We start from the raw sequence: 17,891 nt of genomic DNA on the forward strand, positions 1-17,891 counted from the left end.
AATGAGGTTGTCACTGCGTATACAGAGGTTTAAATATATATTTTTAAGCAGCTCTCAAGTATTTTCTTTAGGCCTCACAGAAAAAAAAAAATCTATTTTTCCCCCAAGGAGTTTCACTTTAGGGAAAATAGATTTATGTACCAAACATAAAATCATATAAATTAAACTTATTTTCAGGTAAACAGAGATTTATTATTTTTGTTGATTTTCTTTTCTCTATACTTCTCATTTTTTTAATGCAAGCTATCTTACAACTCTTAGCTCTACCAGTAGAACGGCCACCAGAGAAAATCATAGGTTGCACACGGTGTTGCCAAATAAACACAGCTAAGTGTGTAGTTTTCCAACAACACAGACTGCAAACCATATGGGGAGCACTGCCAGGAAAAGGTGGGAATGTGGCTGCTCCCAAAACGATGCAGAGATCTCTGGTTCCTTGCTCTTTCAGAGAGGCAGCTCCAGCTCCTCCAAGCACAAATCCAAGGAGCCTTGGATGAGGTTTGGTGGGGATGCGGCAGTCAGTGAAGGATGCCCTCTATCCCAAATGGCACAGTGGGAAGGAATCTCAGCAGGAGGAGCTGTGTCCTTCAGCTGCTGTTGGCTGAGGTGCAACAGCTCCCCTGCCATGGAAGCTGCTGGAGAACTTTAGGATTGAAAAAGACCTTTAAAATCATGTCCAACCATCAACCCATCACCACCGTGTTCACCGCTAAACCCTGCCCTCAAGTGATACAGGCACTTATTTTTGGAACCTTTGAGGGATGGTGACTGCATCACTTCCCTGCCTCAGTGCTTTACCTTTCTCTGCAGCTGCTCTCTGCAGGATGACACAAAACATTCCCCAGAAACATTCCCAGCAGTGTCACCCTGCAGCAGTCCTGGCTCTCATGGGAGCTCCTGAGACCCCAAATTCTGCCCTGGCTAGGGCACTGACATGACTGCAACTGAGAACTGAACCGGTTTCCTGATTCAGTACAACCATTACACCAGGTTTGTTTGTTTGATTTTTTAGGTTTTGAGAAGGTAATCTATGGTCAAATCACAATCCCATGGTTATTTTCTACCCAGCCCTGGACTGTGCTGTCTTTTCAGAGATGGAAGCAGGACGCAAGTACCGAGTTCAGGAGTGGGTCTGGGCACCTCATGTTTGCAATCACCAGTGCACCCATCCCAATACAAACAAAAATTTCATCTAAAAACTCCAACAGATCAGACCTCTCACATATTAGGAGTTTTCTCATCACTCTGAGGAGGTTTACAATGAGCCAGGCACCTTTGGCTTCTTTCTTTCCATTGAGAGTAAATGGAGCTCTCTACTCAGATGATGACATATGAAGTTAAATAATACAACTAAAACTCTGATTTGTATTAAAATAAGTTGGAATTCAATGCCTTAGTTTGAAAAAGCTTCTAGGCAGTCTCTGGCTATTGAGGCATAGGAATACCTTACATAATTTTTATAGAAAATTTCTGTTAATGGTCAATTTTCCATCTGTAAAATTAAATGTGACTCACTTCAGAACAAAGATCAATTATTTGAGAGAGGCCATTATTCCAGAAGTTAGAGCATGAGGATAACACTGCAAAGGCTTGGATTCCACCCCATTACTTTTCCAGTAATACTGTGCAACTTAAATTTTGTCTTGTTTTCTTCTCTCATCCGCATAACAGAGACAGTTTTGCTGCTCATGAATGTAGAACATGAGCTGTTTTACTCATGAAAACTTCATAGAATCACAGAAACACAGAACCATAGAGTGGTTTGGGTTGGAAGAGACCTGAAAGATCATCTTGTTCAAGACCCCTTCTGCTATCCCAGGTTGCTCCAAGCCCCATCCAACCTGGCCTTCAGCACTTCCAGGGATAAGGCAGCCAGAAAATAACTCTCTTTATAAAACTATAGGTAGATAAACCATAATTGTTGAATTTCATGGCTTACTAAGATACAAATGCTGTACATGGCAGTAGCTGTACAGGAGCAGCTGTGCTCTGTCCCCATCACTGCCCTTCCCTGAGGCCACCATTTCTCAAATCAAAGTGCTGCTGGATTCAATTCCATCTCTGCTGGATGGGTGACCCTGCCTGAAGACTTCTACTATAACTGCCAAAACATTCAAAACAAGTTCTATGCATGCAAAAGAGATCAGGCAAAACAGACCAACCAAAGAGCTGCAGCAGTTACTTTATTTATCAGTATATCTGGAAAAAAAAACCCCAAACACACTTATTTGAATTCCCTTCACTTCCTGAAGTCATAGTTCTAGAGATAAAATTTTCTTGTGGGTACCTATATAAATAATCCTCAAATAGAACAAGCAGAGAGTTTAGAACTTTCTTAGAAAGCACAAAACACGAGGCCAGGGGGCAGTGAGAGCAGAGGTTTGTGGTTGGCCATCCCTTGCTGACAATCAAGTGGTCAGTGTAAGGCTGCTGAGTTGGGACATTTCAGAGTCACATGGATTGCTGTCTCTTCTCCAGGCACTTCTCAATATCATCCAACACCTGCACAGCTGCTTTTGGAATACGAGTGCCTGGGCCAAACACGTTGGCAACGCCGGCTTCATACAGGAAGTCGTAATCCTGTTGGAAAAGAGATTTATAGTTAATAGTGAAACAGACAATTGATAATTGATTTGTAACTGGTGCATGCTCTGTCCTCTATGTTGGGCTTGAGAAAGGAACAAGCCCCAGAGAGAGGCAGCCCAGTTTCAAGGAAATGGGAAAAGGGTGGAAGTTAGAAGATAGAAAATATTACTAAAAATATCAGTAGGCAAGGGATTATTTCTTTAGACTCACACTAATGGCAATCCTTGGAAAATATTCAGAAGTCAGCTGTATATGAGTCTGAATAACCTAACCTAAATTTGATCTAACTTCCAATTTTGAAAATACTACCTTAAACAAGGGCTTGGAGCAGATGACTGCCAGGAGTCTCTCGCAGTCTAGAGTTAATCTAATTTTATGAGTGCCCAGAAATTTCAAAAATACTTGGGAAGCAGTTCTGTATCCTCATTTCTTCTCTATAAGATATATTACACCTTTACAACCACAAGGTAGCAACATCCCTTTGAGAGATACTGGGCAGAACACAAATTGTCTCCTAGAAAAACACTATGAGTTTTGTTTGTTCAGTTTAGAATTCTGTCATTCCTAGAAAAGGGAGAGGTGTGGGAAAAGGGCATAACAGGAGATTTATGTGCAAAATCAGTTTGGATTACTCTAGACAGAGGGTGGCTGTAAGGTGATGGAGACAGGCAGATTGTGCATCAGCTAAGGAAAATTTAAAGATGAAAGCACAGATCTGACTGCAAGGGAATCTGACAAACTGCTCAACAGTTTAGGAGAAAGCAGAGGGAATGAGAAGGAATCCCTGCCTGATGATGGGGAAGGTGAAGAGAGGCTAAAAAGTGAGTGAGATGTCCAGCCTATGGATGATGGGACCTGCCAGAGGCCTTTGTCACTGGCTGTGGCTTTTCCCAACCAGTGCCTGATGTCAAAAGGTCTCTGGAGACAGGAGCCAGCCTGTACCAATGATATGCAAGGACTGGTGATGCAAAACAACAGAACATAAACATCTCCCTGAAGCTCATCTCTTCACAACACAGCTGCATATTCCATCCCACAAATACTCTAAGTTAAACCAGGGCATGGTGTACAGAAAATCAGATTGGAGGAATCCCACCTTACAGACCTGTGCTGGCCATGGTGACTGTACAGAGGAGCCTTCAGTGCTCTGATATTACAGAACAGAGGAAACAGCTCAAACAGCTCAGACAGAGAGAAATCAGTCTCTCAGCTCGATGGAAATAATGCTGCCCGTACCTGAGGGGGGATGACTCCTCCACACATGACCAGGATGTCGGGCCGGCCCAGAGCATTGAGCTCCTTGATGAGTTCAGGCACCAGTGTTTTGTGCCCCGCGGCGAGCGTGCTCACCCCGACACAGTGCACGTCTGCATCCACCGCCTGCTGCGCCACCTCCCGCGGGGTCTGTGTGCAAACAAGGTGGGACAGGGCACAGCCTGGGGGCTGAGCACACATTCCAGGGACAAGGGATGCACCGGGAACGCTCCGGGTGCTGCTCAGTCCTACCTGGAAGAGGGGACCGATGTCCACGTCAAAGCCGATGTCTGCGAATCCGGTAGCGATGACTTTGGCTCCTCGGTCGTGGCCATCCTGACCCATCTTGGCAACGAGGATACGAGGCCCTGCGGCCCTCACGGTCCATGAATTTGTTCACTCTGGTTGAAACACACATTGTGGCAGTGTAAGTCACTGAGAATCGCTGGAAGTATTTCACGCATAAAAAGGGATTTGCTGCAAGTGTAGCGTAATTTTCATCAAATAAAAGGATCTTCTAAGTCATGGTTTGGCTGTGCAGTCTGCACACTACGTTAATCTTCATGTTATGTTATTACTAATTTGTATTTACCAGCCTCAAAAATAAAATATTCTTTATTAAAAAAAATCTTCCACTATTTTGCTTTCTAACAGGTAAAATACTGAATTCTCTGAGGGTTTAAAGAGCTGCATTACAACTCACTAAAACACATTTTTTTAGTTTTTAAGAATAATTATGATCTATTATTTCAAAAGTACTCACACACAGATGGGTCCTGGGCATCACATTCTGCATTATCATTCCACTGGGCAAACATCTGTCCATGGAAGGATTATTGTATCTCCTATTCTGTGCACTCATTTCACTGCCTCTCTTTTTTTGGATAGTGCAGTTCATGTTTTTGTTGTATTGATGCTACTATGTAATCACAGCCTCAGATATTAACTTGCCACCTTACTGCTCATTATTGAAGTAACACCAGGATCTGTCTGTGTTTACAGGCTGGACACACTGATCTTAAAAGTCTTTTCCAACCTAAATGATTCTGTGATTGTATGTAAGAAAAGGAGGTACATCTTGATTTTCAAGGGGTTAGTTCAGTTCTCTTTCACAAAAAAGCTAATTAAAATAGTCGAATTAAATAGTTACAATAAAAGAACAATGGTGACATTTTCCTAGCACAACTACTTTCAAGTCAATCTAATCACCACCACTGCAAAGCCATCAGTAATTCCCCTTGAGGAGAGCCTGAACTCTTTAAGGGGTAAATCCCAACACAGCAGGGACTGTTGAGCATCGATTTGTGCTGCATCATCTCCCACAGCAGCAATTGAGGCTCTGTGCCCCTGAGGGCAGCAGTAAAGGCAGAAGCTGAGAAAAGGCCCAAGAGGTAACAGTTTTCACACATACCAACATCTTCGGGTGCCTCGGGGAGTAACGCACAAAGACTGGAGGTTGTAAGTGGATATCCAGGCAGATTTTAGCAAGTTTTATCAACAGTAAGAGTGAAATTGCAGACCAATTTATGGGTAGATCAAAACAAGATTTTGTAGTATGAACTGCTGGAAATATTTTAGAGATGACTATAACACAGCCTTTAAAAGAAGCAACCCAATGTACAGGGATTTCAGGCAATGTTTCTCAGCTTCTTAATCCTGTGGCTGCTTAGACTTGTTTGAACAAAACCCTCAAATCATAACTTCACCTTGGTGAATTTTGTATGCAAGCAAATACAACTTCAATTAAGATTTGACTTTGTCTTATTGTACTTGATCTCTGTCATTCTACTTCCGTGCTTAGGAGAGTGCTTTTTGCAGGTCGTTGTTTTCCCCAGGGATGTCACCCAGGTTGGGAAATGGTTTTTTAGGGCACAGTCAGCAGCACATGTACCTCTGGATTAAATGTGAGGCCATTACACGTTTGGCTAGCTGGGAAGAGTTCTCACCTCTTGATGGCATGAAGGATTTCATCACTCTCCCCAAACTCCTGGCGATAGGCCCCGCTCACCATGCGGTCGCTGGCCTTGTGCTCCCCGAACACTTTCTTCATGGCATCTGTTATCTCCCCCACGGTGCACCTGAGGCACAGACAAAAACATTTGTATTATCAGCAGGCTGAAATGAAAATAGGACACAGACATCACTGGCCCAACCATCTGCCTTGCTGCTGGACAAATTTACTTACATTGGTTTCCCTTTCAGTGCTGCAACAACGAATATCCAGCTCACCCACTGCCACCCACTGACCAGAACATGCAAAGGGTTTTTCAGAAAATACTTTACTGCTCATGTGAGAATTGATTTACAACTGGCAAGACAATGGAGAATGGCAAAGTATTTCAGAAAATTAAATCAGATTTTCTGAATGGGGATTTTTTTAGGGGAGCTCAGACTGAAAGACCCTGTATTTGGACTCATGCTAAAATACAAAATGATGCCTTGGGTTTTAGCTTTTATGTTTTTCAGAATCTTTGCTGCTTAGTGTGTAACTCTGAAACTTCATATTAGGTGTTAGTTCTATTCACAGGGTAGTTAGACAAAACAATTCCTTTCCAGCTAGAGAATAAAGGACACCTGGTACCAAAAACAGAAACAATGGTGAGGGAAAGGGGTAAGGCAGGGGCTGAGACTTCATAGCCTGGGGCTGTGGTTGGACAATCGACCCCAATATGTAGATGAACCAAAACGTATAAGAGTGTAAAACTTGTGACCTGGATCCATCTTGGATTTGATTTGGGTGTAGCCCTGGCCAGGTTCTTGTACTGCCCAAGGTGTATCCTTTCAATAAATACTGATTTTATCCCTTTTGCTCTGTCCAGTCTCTGTTCCAGGTCAGCCTTTCCAGGCAACAAAAATGTAAATCAAGAGGGGACAAAAAAAGGAAGAACACACAGAAGAGACTGAAACCCAACATTTTAACAGGATTTTTTTTTATTTGCCTTTCCCTTTGATTCTTTTATTTTAGTGTGTGTTCTCCTCTACTCCTGACACAGCTCCTTTACCCACTGAGATACAGAAGGATCTGGGAAATTTATTTACATGCAACTTACAAGGTTTTTTTGCTACTGGACACACTGCACATGTTTGAAATAATACTTCTGCTGTAGCAGACTTTGCAAACTTTGTCAAAGGAAGGAAATAAAAATATTGTTCTTCTAAACCACTTTAAAAGTGTGCTTACAAATAGACACCAAAGTATATAACTAATTAAGGTAGCACATTCCAGACCTCTGGAATTGATGTTTTTTTCCTGCCACATTATATTTATTCTCTTCAACTCCCTGAAAGGAGGGTGGAGCCAGGTAGGGGTTAGTATCTTCTCCTAGGTAAGAAATTATAGGACAAAGTTGCACCAGGGGAAGTTTAGGTTGGATTTTAGGCTAAAAAGCAAGTGTGCAGCAGACTTAAAAACAGTGTCTATATATACTGGCTCCATTTCAGAGTGCTAGATTGCAGCCCAAATACCCCATGCACAAACAGTGAGGGCTTACTCCTGCCAGTGTGGTGAAGGGCTACAGTGGCATAAAACACATCTTTTCTTCTGGAGAAAACTAAGCTTAGATAAATCTTTCTCATTCTCTTTTGCAGAATCAGTATCTGAGTATACTTCAGTATTAAATAAAGTCCAGCATGGTTGTGGTGTGCTTTCCTGCTCTTACTATGTAAAAGTGTGAATGAAATTTTAGTGTTACAAATGAAAAATAAATTAGGTATAAGCTGGTGGCTGGGATGAAGCAGTTCTTGTGTACTGTACAAAAAGGAAACACACTTCTTTCTTCTATAGACACTGCTTCTGAAATCCCTGTGTTTTGAAAATTGTGTCCCAAATCTCTGCAAACCTTTAAATCTAATGCTTTTAAGTAATAACAGGAGTTCTGCTTTTAAACTACTCACAAATACTTTCCTGCTGTTTATCAAGAAGCCTTTTTTTTCTTTTTAATCTCTGCCACATATGCTTCCACAATGGAAAAGCTGTCTCTGGACAGGAAGGCTCAATTTCCCAGAGCTCACAATCCTCCTTCAAACACTGTATCAGATGCCAGGACAGTTTCTCTCTGTGGTCACATCCCATATAGTTTTGGGGCAGAACTAAGTTTTGTGTTTGGAACTTACAAAGTGCATTTTCAGTCCATTATGCTTTCACAATTACAAAAATGAGGTCACCAAGGGGAGAAACTAGGAGTTAAGTGGTCAGTTTTGGTACAGAAGATATGAATCCCTTGTAAATCTAACACTGCCCTCCTGTGACCTTCCCAGTTCAAAGACAAATGGACACATACTGCTGGAGGTTCCTGACAGGCTGTGGTTAAATGTATTTAAAATACAGTTATTAATATTTTAGGAATGGGAATGAAGGAATTTGAGACATGACAGTAAAAACAGGGCAGCACCCAATAAGGAGTGGATTTGGTTTGTTCATATTTGGGCCATTTAGTTAATTAAGGAACAGACAGACAGGATCTATTCTAGAGATTGATGCTGACCTTGAAACAGCTTCAGAAGCACCTTGGGTGAAAAAAGGAACTGTTCCATTGGACTCTAAGGATGCCTCACACTGCTCAAGAACATTTCTTACAACCTTGCCTGACTAAGCAAACTAATTTCTTCTTCAGCCAAAAAATGTTTTCACACCAATCTGTGGTGCAAGGAAAGATGAAGCAATAGAGCATGATAAGACTGTGAATATCCATTTTCACATCTCAGACGCTTCTTAAACTCCTTGACCCATGACAGAGCTGAGTGACAGAGAAACCCAGTTATGTCCTGGAACTGGTAAGAATATGAGTTTAAACAGAAGAATGTGTATGAACAGCCTCATTTCATATCAGATTCTTTATATCTGTAGTGTACCTTGTGAGAAATCAAAGCATTGCCTTAAGAAGCTGTAAAATATAATAATGGTGTATCTTACAATAGGGAACTGCAGCTGTTATTTATTTCTGTCTCTAAAGAAAAACCCCAAAACTCCAATCTTGGTGACACCACACCCAAGAAAAGTTCAAAGGTGAAAATGAACCATCAATTTTTGAACAAGAATTGCCTGTTCAACCCCACCCTCAGTACCTGGCACGTGCTGCTTCCACTGCCAGAGCAAGTAAGTTGCCTTCCCCAGTGGCAGCACATTGTGTGAGAGCAGCCAGGGACTGCTGGGCTGCTGCTTGGTCTCTGCTGGCCTTCACCTAAAGTGCAGGAGAGAGACATTCAGTTCAAAGAAACCACAAAGTGAAATGGGAAGTTGAGTGTGGAAGACTGTCTAATTTCAAATATTAATTCTGCATGTGAAATTGTCAATGTCCACTCCCTATTTCAATGAGATTAGAAGTGAAAAGGCATCTAGGACTTTAAAATGTGTACAAGTCTATAACATAACCCTAAACCAATTTTATCTACATTTTCACTGATTATGAAATTGTATGTTGATTTTCTGGTTCTGTAACCCTCAGTAACACTTGAAGCACCCAACAGTGAGTGATTAAGCAATGTTACAGGCTTTTAGAGCAAAACATTACATAGATGGTTTCTATCCTATTTTCAGAACATGTCAAGCTCTCAGTTTTTAAAAGTTGGACATACAGATATATATTCCAGTTTCACCACTAATGACCAGAGTGGACTCTCAGAAACTGGAAGGTCAAACTTCTGGCAAGGTCCCTTCCTCAGTCTCTGTCTGCAGGTACACTAAGATTCATTTTTAAGAAGGTTGTTCCCACCTTGTTGATTTTCTCAATCTGCTTGGCACGGACTGCAGAGTTATCAATGGCCAGAACTTCCACTGTCTCCTCTTTCTCTAGCTGGTGCTTGTTCACCCCAACAATGACTTCAGACCCTATTTCCAGTGGAAACACCAGAAACTCAGAACAATTTGCAAACTACTGTGAAAAGACACAATGTTAACAGGACAAGAAGATTTTGAGCATTATTATGCATTGCTTTGCTTATATCACCACATACATTTCAAATACGTAAAATCTGCTCTTATAGAATGGATTTAAGTCTGCATTTTCCAGATTTTTTTATGATGAGAGATTAAATGCATGAACATTCAAATCAGTGAATACTGCAGCAGAAAAAAAATGAAATTAACAATATTTATCTTGCAAACTGATTTAGCAATGACTCCCTAAAATACATTGGCTGTTTTTCTCTTTTTAAGCTTACATAAATGTATCTGACAGAACTAAGCAGAAATGGTCTCCTGTTCTGCATTTACTTTTCTGATTTAACAGATAAATAAGAAAGTGAAGTTAATACCTAATATACTCCATGTACATAAAAATTAATTTATCACGTTGGAAGATTTTATTTTAGATTTCAATCCTATGGATTTATCAGCTATTTTTATTTGCAATGCCTGCTAACATCAATATGCTCTTTGAAGCAACATTAAGTAATTTACCTTACGAGAAAAAACACAGAACTTCACTGATTATTCTTTATTGGTGTTAATTAAAACCTGCTTCAAAATTATCAACCATACAAAGAAGTCCATATGACTTCTTTCATGTTTAAGTTTTCCCTAGTTTCTGTTCCTGGATTACTATTGGAATAGAGTGGAAAAAGTGGAATAGTTTTAAGCACACATGTATAAATATCTCTATAAATACTTACTCTGTGATTACATATACATATGTATGGCAGACAAGGAGCTGTATCATCCTCTGCTATGACCTGACCATTCAGGAAAAACGGCAGCTCTCCAGAAAACCCAGGAATTCGGGTTTATCGCCATCTGGTGGCACTTCTGCTTTTAAACTCGGAATCACAGCTTAAAGCTCCTATCAGAAATCAAATGTTTCACTACTGAAGGCTCCAAACACTCCTTTAAAATGGTGTTCCTACTGCTTTGTCATCTGATCTTGAACCTGCCAAGCAAGACTTTTCACACTGGTGCTGTGTTTTGTATATGCTGTGCCTTTCCAGAGTTTTCACTGACATAAAACCATCGACATTTGTTCTATCACTCACAATCTGCTACTCCTAAACTGGGAAATAAAAACCCTCAGTGAACATGTTGTAAAAAGCCTTTATACTGAAGTATCCTATTGACACTTTTCCCTCTTTAATCCCCCTGCTCCTACCAGAGTCAATCCTGGCTTGTCTCCGGGCTGCACACTCTTCAATACGAAGTTTGGGGATGCCCTCAGCAACAGCTTTGGCCATTCCACCCATTTCTTCTATCTCCTCAATAAGCTGAGAAATGAAGAGGATTGAGATAGTGAGTAGTAGCAAGGTTGAAAAATTGAGTTTGTACCTGTGCTACCACCCACATTTTCATTAAATCTTTTTTTGTGCTCTACTGTGTTTTGTACAGTTTATTTACAAAGACCTCACTGAAGCAGAAGTGTAAAATAACTCCTTGATTAGAAGTTACCAATTTATCAAGCAGTCCCTTAGAAGACATTTCTCAGAACTCCTATCCATAAAATTTTCCCAGAGAAGATTTTGCAAACTGACCTTTAAAGCAGCTTCATAGACATCATTGGTGAGGGACTCCATGAGGTAGGAGCCCCCCCAGGGATCTGCCACTTTGGGAATCCCTGATTCCTCCTGGATTATGATCTGTGTGTTGCGGGCAATGCGAGCACTCTTGACTGTGGGCAGCCCCAAGGCTTCATCAAAGGAATTGGTGTGCAAAGACTGAGTCCCTCCAAACACCGCAGCCATGGCTCGATTGTGGTGCGGATGACGTTGTTGAAGGGATCCTGCAAGGAAAAGGGCAGCTCTGAGGCTCAGTGGTTCTCTGAGGCAGGTTAGTCATTATTGCAAAGGAAAGCAAAAATTCCCCACTGAAACACTGTAATCAGAAAAAAGCGAAGAAAAACCCAAATCAAACTGATTTATCACTTGTCGATATCTTAACAAAGAGATTAATCCATAAAGAAAGCTAAAATCATCACTGTGCTAGTAAACTGCTCACAGTAACAAATCAAAGTCTAATTTATATTTAGTGGTGTTTCAAAGAACTTAGTGAATCCAAATCACAGGATGGAACAGCAGGCCTGATGTCTTCCATCCTCCAAATCCAGAATTCCACATGTCTAACATGTGTCAGAAAAATTAATAGTCAAGATGTGTTTAGGAACTAAATGTGCTTGAATATTTTCATTAATGACACCATCACATAAGGTAATTATAGAAAACTGTGGTTAGGATAGGTAAGAATATAAAACATACTTTATTAATAGATACCTATTTAAAGGCATGTTAAGTATATTTGCCCTCTGAAACCTGTAAGGAGAAAATACTGCACACTGAGAAGCTTTATTAAGATGAACCACAATTTAGACAAAGAGTTATGATCTAGTCAGATGGACACAGGAAGACAATGGGATATAGTTTTGGTAATAATAACATTTTTACACTCCCACAATTCTTTTAATTGGAGGACTCACTGTTCTGAAGATTCCATGTTTTAGTTTTACTGTGTTGTTGCAATATAAGTAAACATTACATTTACTTAAAAAAAACCAACAAAAAAGCCCAAAACCTCAAAAAAACAAGGCACAGAAGTCAACAATGGTTGCAATCCCAACCTAAAAATAAAAATAACTCCTCTTGCATCTCTTTGAGCAGCAGGCATTGGGATCAGAGCTGGAACCCAGCTCTAACCTCACTTGGGACAGCTGCTGCACCTTTGTGAGTAACACCAGTAGCCACACCACCACAAGAACAGCTTTAGGTAAGGAGGTTGGTGAGAGTCCAATTTCTAACCTGCTCAGTGAGTGACCAGCCCGAAGTCTGACAATGAGCTCTCAGCAGAAGAGATTTGGAATTCTTGGGCTTAAACATTTTCTCAATCAAGTGAGCCCACAGCCGCCTCCCAGCTCTCAGCTTGGCTATTTCCATATAGAAGTTCATGCCAATTCCCCAGAAGAAAGAAAGCCTGTAATAGGAGAACAGAATATAACACTGAATCAATCATTCTAGTAACTCTGGATCAGTAATGGAGAAGCCCTACAGCAAGGTCTCTGATTAATGCACTTTTACAGATGATGGGAATTTTCCTATTTGCTTGTATGTGTAAAAATACTGAATTTGATATTAAACTCTACAGGGGTTTTACCAAAAGTGGGTTTTATACTTGCAAATTTCTTGAGCTCACCTAGGTGCAAATTCATCAATGGTGAGGCCAGCTTTAAGCCCAGTTCTGCAGTACTCCAAGCCATCTGCTATGGTAAGCCAATTCCAGGATAGCATCAGCTCCTGCCTCTTGCATGTGGTATCCACTGATGGAAATGGAATTAAATTTTGGCATATACTGGGGGAAAAAAAAAAGATACAACAGGGTATAGCAGCAGAAGGGAGGATTAAATACTTGTTCTATCAGCATTCACACAGAATCACAGAATGGTTTGAGCTGGAAGGGAGTTAAAGGTCATCCAGTTTCAACACCCACTGCTATGGGCAGAGACACCTTCCAGGATCCCAGGCTGCTCCAAGCCCAATCCAACCTGGCCTTGGACACTTCCAGGTATGGGGCAGCCACAGATTCTCCAGGAAACTTCTGCCAGGGCCTCAACATCTCACAGGGAAGAATTTCTTCTAACACCAAATCTAAATTCTCTTTTAGTTTAAAAATGTTTCTTCTTGTCCTGTCACTATCTGTGTAAAAGGTTGTCACTATTGGTGTTAAAAGTTGCTCTCCATCTATTTTATAAACCCTCCTCAGGTACTGAAAGGCTGCAGTGATGTCCCCCTGGAGCCTCCTCCAGGCTGAATATCCCCAGCTCTCTCAGCCTGTCTCCAGGGCAGAGGTGCTCCAGCCCATTCTCTGAATTCCTCGTTGACTCATCTCTACAAAGATGCGTTTGCAGATTTGATCTGACTCAAACTTCTAATTTATAGGATAAGTGATACTGGATCTTAACTTCTCCTGCTGGCCCTTTCCACAACCACATTTCTCTATGACATGTTTTCCCATCATTTCTTTGTTCTCCAAAGTGCCTCATGAACAGTAAGCCTAATAACAGAAGTGATACCTTTAAACAGTGAATACCTTTGAGGTGTACTGGAAGATGTCGGCAATGATCCGCATGGATGGCTCTGGGGGGAAAATGTAGGTGTTTCTGACCATGAACTCCTTCAGGATGTCATTCTGGATTGTCCCTGTCAGCTTGGCCTGAGGCACTCCCTGCTCTTCCCCAGTCACAATGAATGTAGCCAGCACAGGAATGACTGCCCCGTTCATTGTCATGGAAACGGACATTTTCTCCAAAGGAATTCCATCAAAAAGGATTTTGGTGTCTTCCACTGTGTCGATGGCAACTCCAGCCATTCCAACATCTCCTCGAACTCGGGGATTGTCTGAATCATACCCACGGTGGGTGGCTAAATCAAAAGCAACTGATAAGCCCTGCTGGCCAGCTACATGGAAAAAAAAAGGAAAAAACCCAAGAATCAACAAAGAGAGATAGTCAGAAAGGTTGAGCAGACTTGCATAAGAACGGGATCTAAGTTTATTAACTCTTATTTTACATGATTCAGGCAAACTAAATTTTGCTGTTAAACACTGTTCCCTCCCCAAATCTGTCCAAGGCCTAGTAGTCTTAAACTTCATATGGAAAAGTTTTAACTGGGAAAAAAAGCCATCCTTACTATGCTTTAAAAATTGCTGAAAAACAGCTTATCCACAAGTTATATGCCTAGACAGAAAGTATAAGACATATAGTTCAGCTTGGCTTAACTAGGAACAGAAGTGCCATAAACTCTGTCACATTATCACAAACTAAACACATACAGACTGTTCTCTGGCTCCACTAACACATGTTGTTATCTGTAAATCTGCAGTAAGAGAAAGTTATTCATATAAAGCAGGGACCAGGACAGCCAGAGCTCTTGTTGCTACAACCTGAAAGCAAAACCCAAAACTCTGCTGTCCCCAAGCATTCCCCCCACAACGAGTGACTGGGCTGTGCTACCAGCCAACCCAGGTTACCACTTCTGCTTCAGCTCTGTGATCTCAGCTGCTTGAACCCTGGGATAGATCCAAATTATGTCTGTGTGCTAAGGTACAATAACTAAAAGCAGAATTTAACACATTCATTCTCCACAGCAAAATGAAACAAAGGCACTTCCAGAAATGATCCAATTTCCCAGTAATGAAGACAGTGCCACTGGGAAGATCTTATAAAAAATCCAAACTCACAGTGTAGAATATCAACATTTGCCATGTACTGACTGAATTCATGTCCCCCATTGCTTCACAAGGCAGTGTTGTTTCCCAGAACAGTTGCCCCACCTTTGATGTTGTCCTTGTAGAACCTGTTGCTCTCCTCCACCGTGCTGAAGCCAGCATACTGGCGGATGGTCCATGGCCTGTACGTGTACATGGTGGGGTAGGGCCCTCGAGTGAAAGGCTTCACCCCTGGCAGCTCCTCAGGGAAGTCCTCCGTGTCCCTTTTGGAGTATAGAGGCTTGATGTCAATCCCTTCTGGGGTGTGCCAGATTAAATCCTTTGGGTTCTTGCCTTTCAGCTGCTTCTGAGCCAGAGCAGCCCACTCAGGGTGCAGTGGCTGCCTGTGCAGGGAGCGCCAGGCCAGGAGCGCGCAGCGGCGCGGCCGCAGCCGCAGGACAGCATCCCCGGCCCTCAGCATGGCTCTCCTCACAGTGTGGGGCGAGCTGGACAAAAGAAAAACAAATATTTTGCATTATCATCTGCACCTACATAGGAGATGTAGGATGGATGGAGAGGTCAACAGTTTGTAAAGCCAAAACAGGGAAAAATGAAACATGTCATTCATGCACTGGTTTGACAGACAGCCCTTCCTCTTGCCTTTCAACCAGGAACAGAGTTCAGGAAAAATCCCACATTTTCCTCTAACCAAGGAAAACATTCCCACAACTTATCTACATCCACATCTGAGATGTGTAACTTATTTCAGTCCCTCAGCATCTCCCTCATTAATCAGTCACTGAAAAGCCAGTGTGAGGCATGAAGATGGCACAGCCAGCTGCCTCTCACCTTCACATGTCTCCACTAGAATTCCTTAATGTCAAAGAGTGATGCTTTGCCAGGGATGGGGCAGCTACAGCTTCTCTGGGAAATGTGTGCCACCATCCTCACAGGGAAGAATTTCTTCCCAGTACCCAACATCAAGGAGGTGCTCTGCAAGAACTGAGTTGTCAGAAAATTGCTGATATAATCATACACTTTGGAGAAGATGGCTTGGGCTGGATGGAAACCAGATATAAGTTGAAAAAGAAAGGAGAAAAAAATGTGGTACATGAGAACACAGGGACAATACAAGCTGCAGAGCTTGTCCCACCATACATGAGACTACAGAGGCAATAATGTGAACAATTCCCTGTGAAGGTGGTGAGGCCTTGGCACAGGGTGCCCAGAGAAGCTGTGGCTGCCCCTGGATCCCTGGAAGTGTCTAAAATAAGGTTGGATGAAGCTTGGAGCACCTACTGGAAGATGTCCCTGTCCGTGGCAGGAGTTGGAATGAGATGATCTTTCAGGTCTTTCCAACTCAAACCAGCCTTGAGTTCAGTAACTCCTAAAAGCTGTAAGCTCCTTTGCTTCTGCTCTCCATACCTTATTCTTGCACTTCCTTACAAAAACAAAACCTTTACAGCTTGGCTCTAAGAGCCAGTTACCTCCTCACTGCCTCATCTCTTTCAGAACTCCCAAGAAACACACACTTCCCTGACACCTTTATGAGAAATCTTGCATAAAACTGGAAAGCACCTGTATCACTGAAGCAACACCCTCCAAACATGTGCTTTAATAATATGCTAAGTGTGGCATGCCTATAACCTGAGGAGCACAGAGCAGCTCCTGAGGAGCACATGCCCTGCAGGGATGTGATCCTGCAGCCAGGATGGAAGGCAACCTGTGCCCACATCCCTGCATGGGTCACAGATGGGTCAGGCTGGGAGGGACCACAGGGGCTCATCTGATCCAAGCTCCCAGCTCCAGCAGGGCCATCCCAGAGCTCAGGGCACAGTGCTGTGCCCAGATCATTCTGGAATATCCCAGTGAGGAGACTCCAGAGCCTCTCTGGTCTCTGTTCAGTGCTGGGTCACTGCCCAGACAGAAGTTCTCCTCCTGTGCAGGTGGAACTTGCTGGGATCAGTCCCTGCCCGTTCCTCTGGTGCCATTGCTGGGCCCTGGAGCAGACCTGGGCCCTGCTCTGCCCCTCCCTGCGCTCAGGGACACTCAGGGATGAGGTTCCCTCTCAGGATCTCCTCTCCAGGCTGCACAGCCCCAGCCCCCTCAGCCTTTCCTGGGCAGGGAGATGCTCCAGCCCTTCATCCTTTGTCACCAGCACTGGACACACCAGGAGCTCCATGGCTCTCTTGTCCTGAGGAGCCCAGAACTGGACACAGCCCCCCAGATGTGCCTCCAGGGCTGAGCAAGGCAAGGATCACCTTCCTGCTGGCAGTGCCCTTCCTATCGCACGCCGGGTTATTCCTGTCCTGGACGCTGCATTTACCCTTGTTCCGTGTCAGACAATTCCTTCAGCCCATGTCCCATCCCTCACCCCGCCCTGTCACCCCTCTCCGCACCTCTCCCTCCTCAGCACCCACAGCCGGACACGAACGCGCCGCTCTCCGCCCCCAACACGCCCCTCGGGCGGCCAATGGGGACGGGGGGCCGGGCCGGGCGCTGGGACAGGGGATAAGGACAAGGACGGGGGCAGGCTCGGGACAGGGACACGGAAAGGGATCAAGGCTCAGGCTCAGATCGGGATCAGGATCAGGACAGGGATGGGGCTCCCCCCGTTACCTGCCGCCGGCCCCGCCGTCAGCGCGCGGACCCCGCGCACGCGCGGTGGGCGGGAGCGGCGGTGCGCGTGCGCCGCGGGGAGCGCGGGTGGTTTGGTAACGGCCCGGCGGGCTGAGGCGGGAGCGGCGGCAGCGCCGCGGAGGGGGAAGCGGCGCCGGGAAGGTGAGGTTTGGAGCGAGATGAGGCAGGATGAGAGGAAGGGGGTTGTGGAGGTGTTATCTGCGATGCTATCCGGCAGCACCGGCATTTGGGGATGGGAGGGGGTATGGGTGGGAAGGACTACAACTCCCAGCATGCACTGCGATGGGGCGAATGGCTG

The 17,891-nt window shown here is 43.5% G+C and overlaps 1 protein-coding gene across 1 annotated transcript; it reads right to left on the reverse strand.

Moving 5' to 3' along the window:
• Nucleotides 1-2,164: 2,164 nt before the first annotated feature.
• MMUT (methylmalonyl-CoA mutase) lies at nucleotides 2,165-17,447 on the reverse strand. Its single transcript, XM_033056393.2, is given in 16 exon segments — nucleotides 2,165-2,580; nucleotides 3,823-3,990; nucleotides 4,093-4,206; nucleotides 4,208-4,241; nucleotides 5,787-5,918; nucleotides 8,905-9,020; nucleotides 9,552-9,667; nucleotides 10,920-11,031; nucleotides 11,296-11,507; nucleotides 11,510-11,543; nucleotides 12,553-12,724; nucleotides 12,944-13,015; nucleotides 13,017-13,099; nucleotides 13,838-14,205; nucleotides 15,080-15,459; nucleotides 17,353-17,447. Coding segments are annotated over 15 exon segments (2,217 nt in total). The 5' UTR covers nucleotides 15,435-15,459; nucleotides 17,353-17,447; the 3' UTR covers nucleotides 2,165-2,451.
• Between the last annotated feature and the right edge of the window lie 444 nt (nucleotides 17,448-17,891).

This window comes from Catharus ustulatus, chromosome 3, assembly GCF_009819885.2.
Source record: "Catharus ustulatus isolate bCatUst1 chromosome 3, bCatUst1.pri.v2, whole genome shotgun sequence".
NCBI classification, from domain to species: domain Eukaryota; kingdom Metazoa; phylum Chordata; class Aves; order Passeriformes; family Turdidae; genus Catharus; species Catharus ustulatus.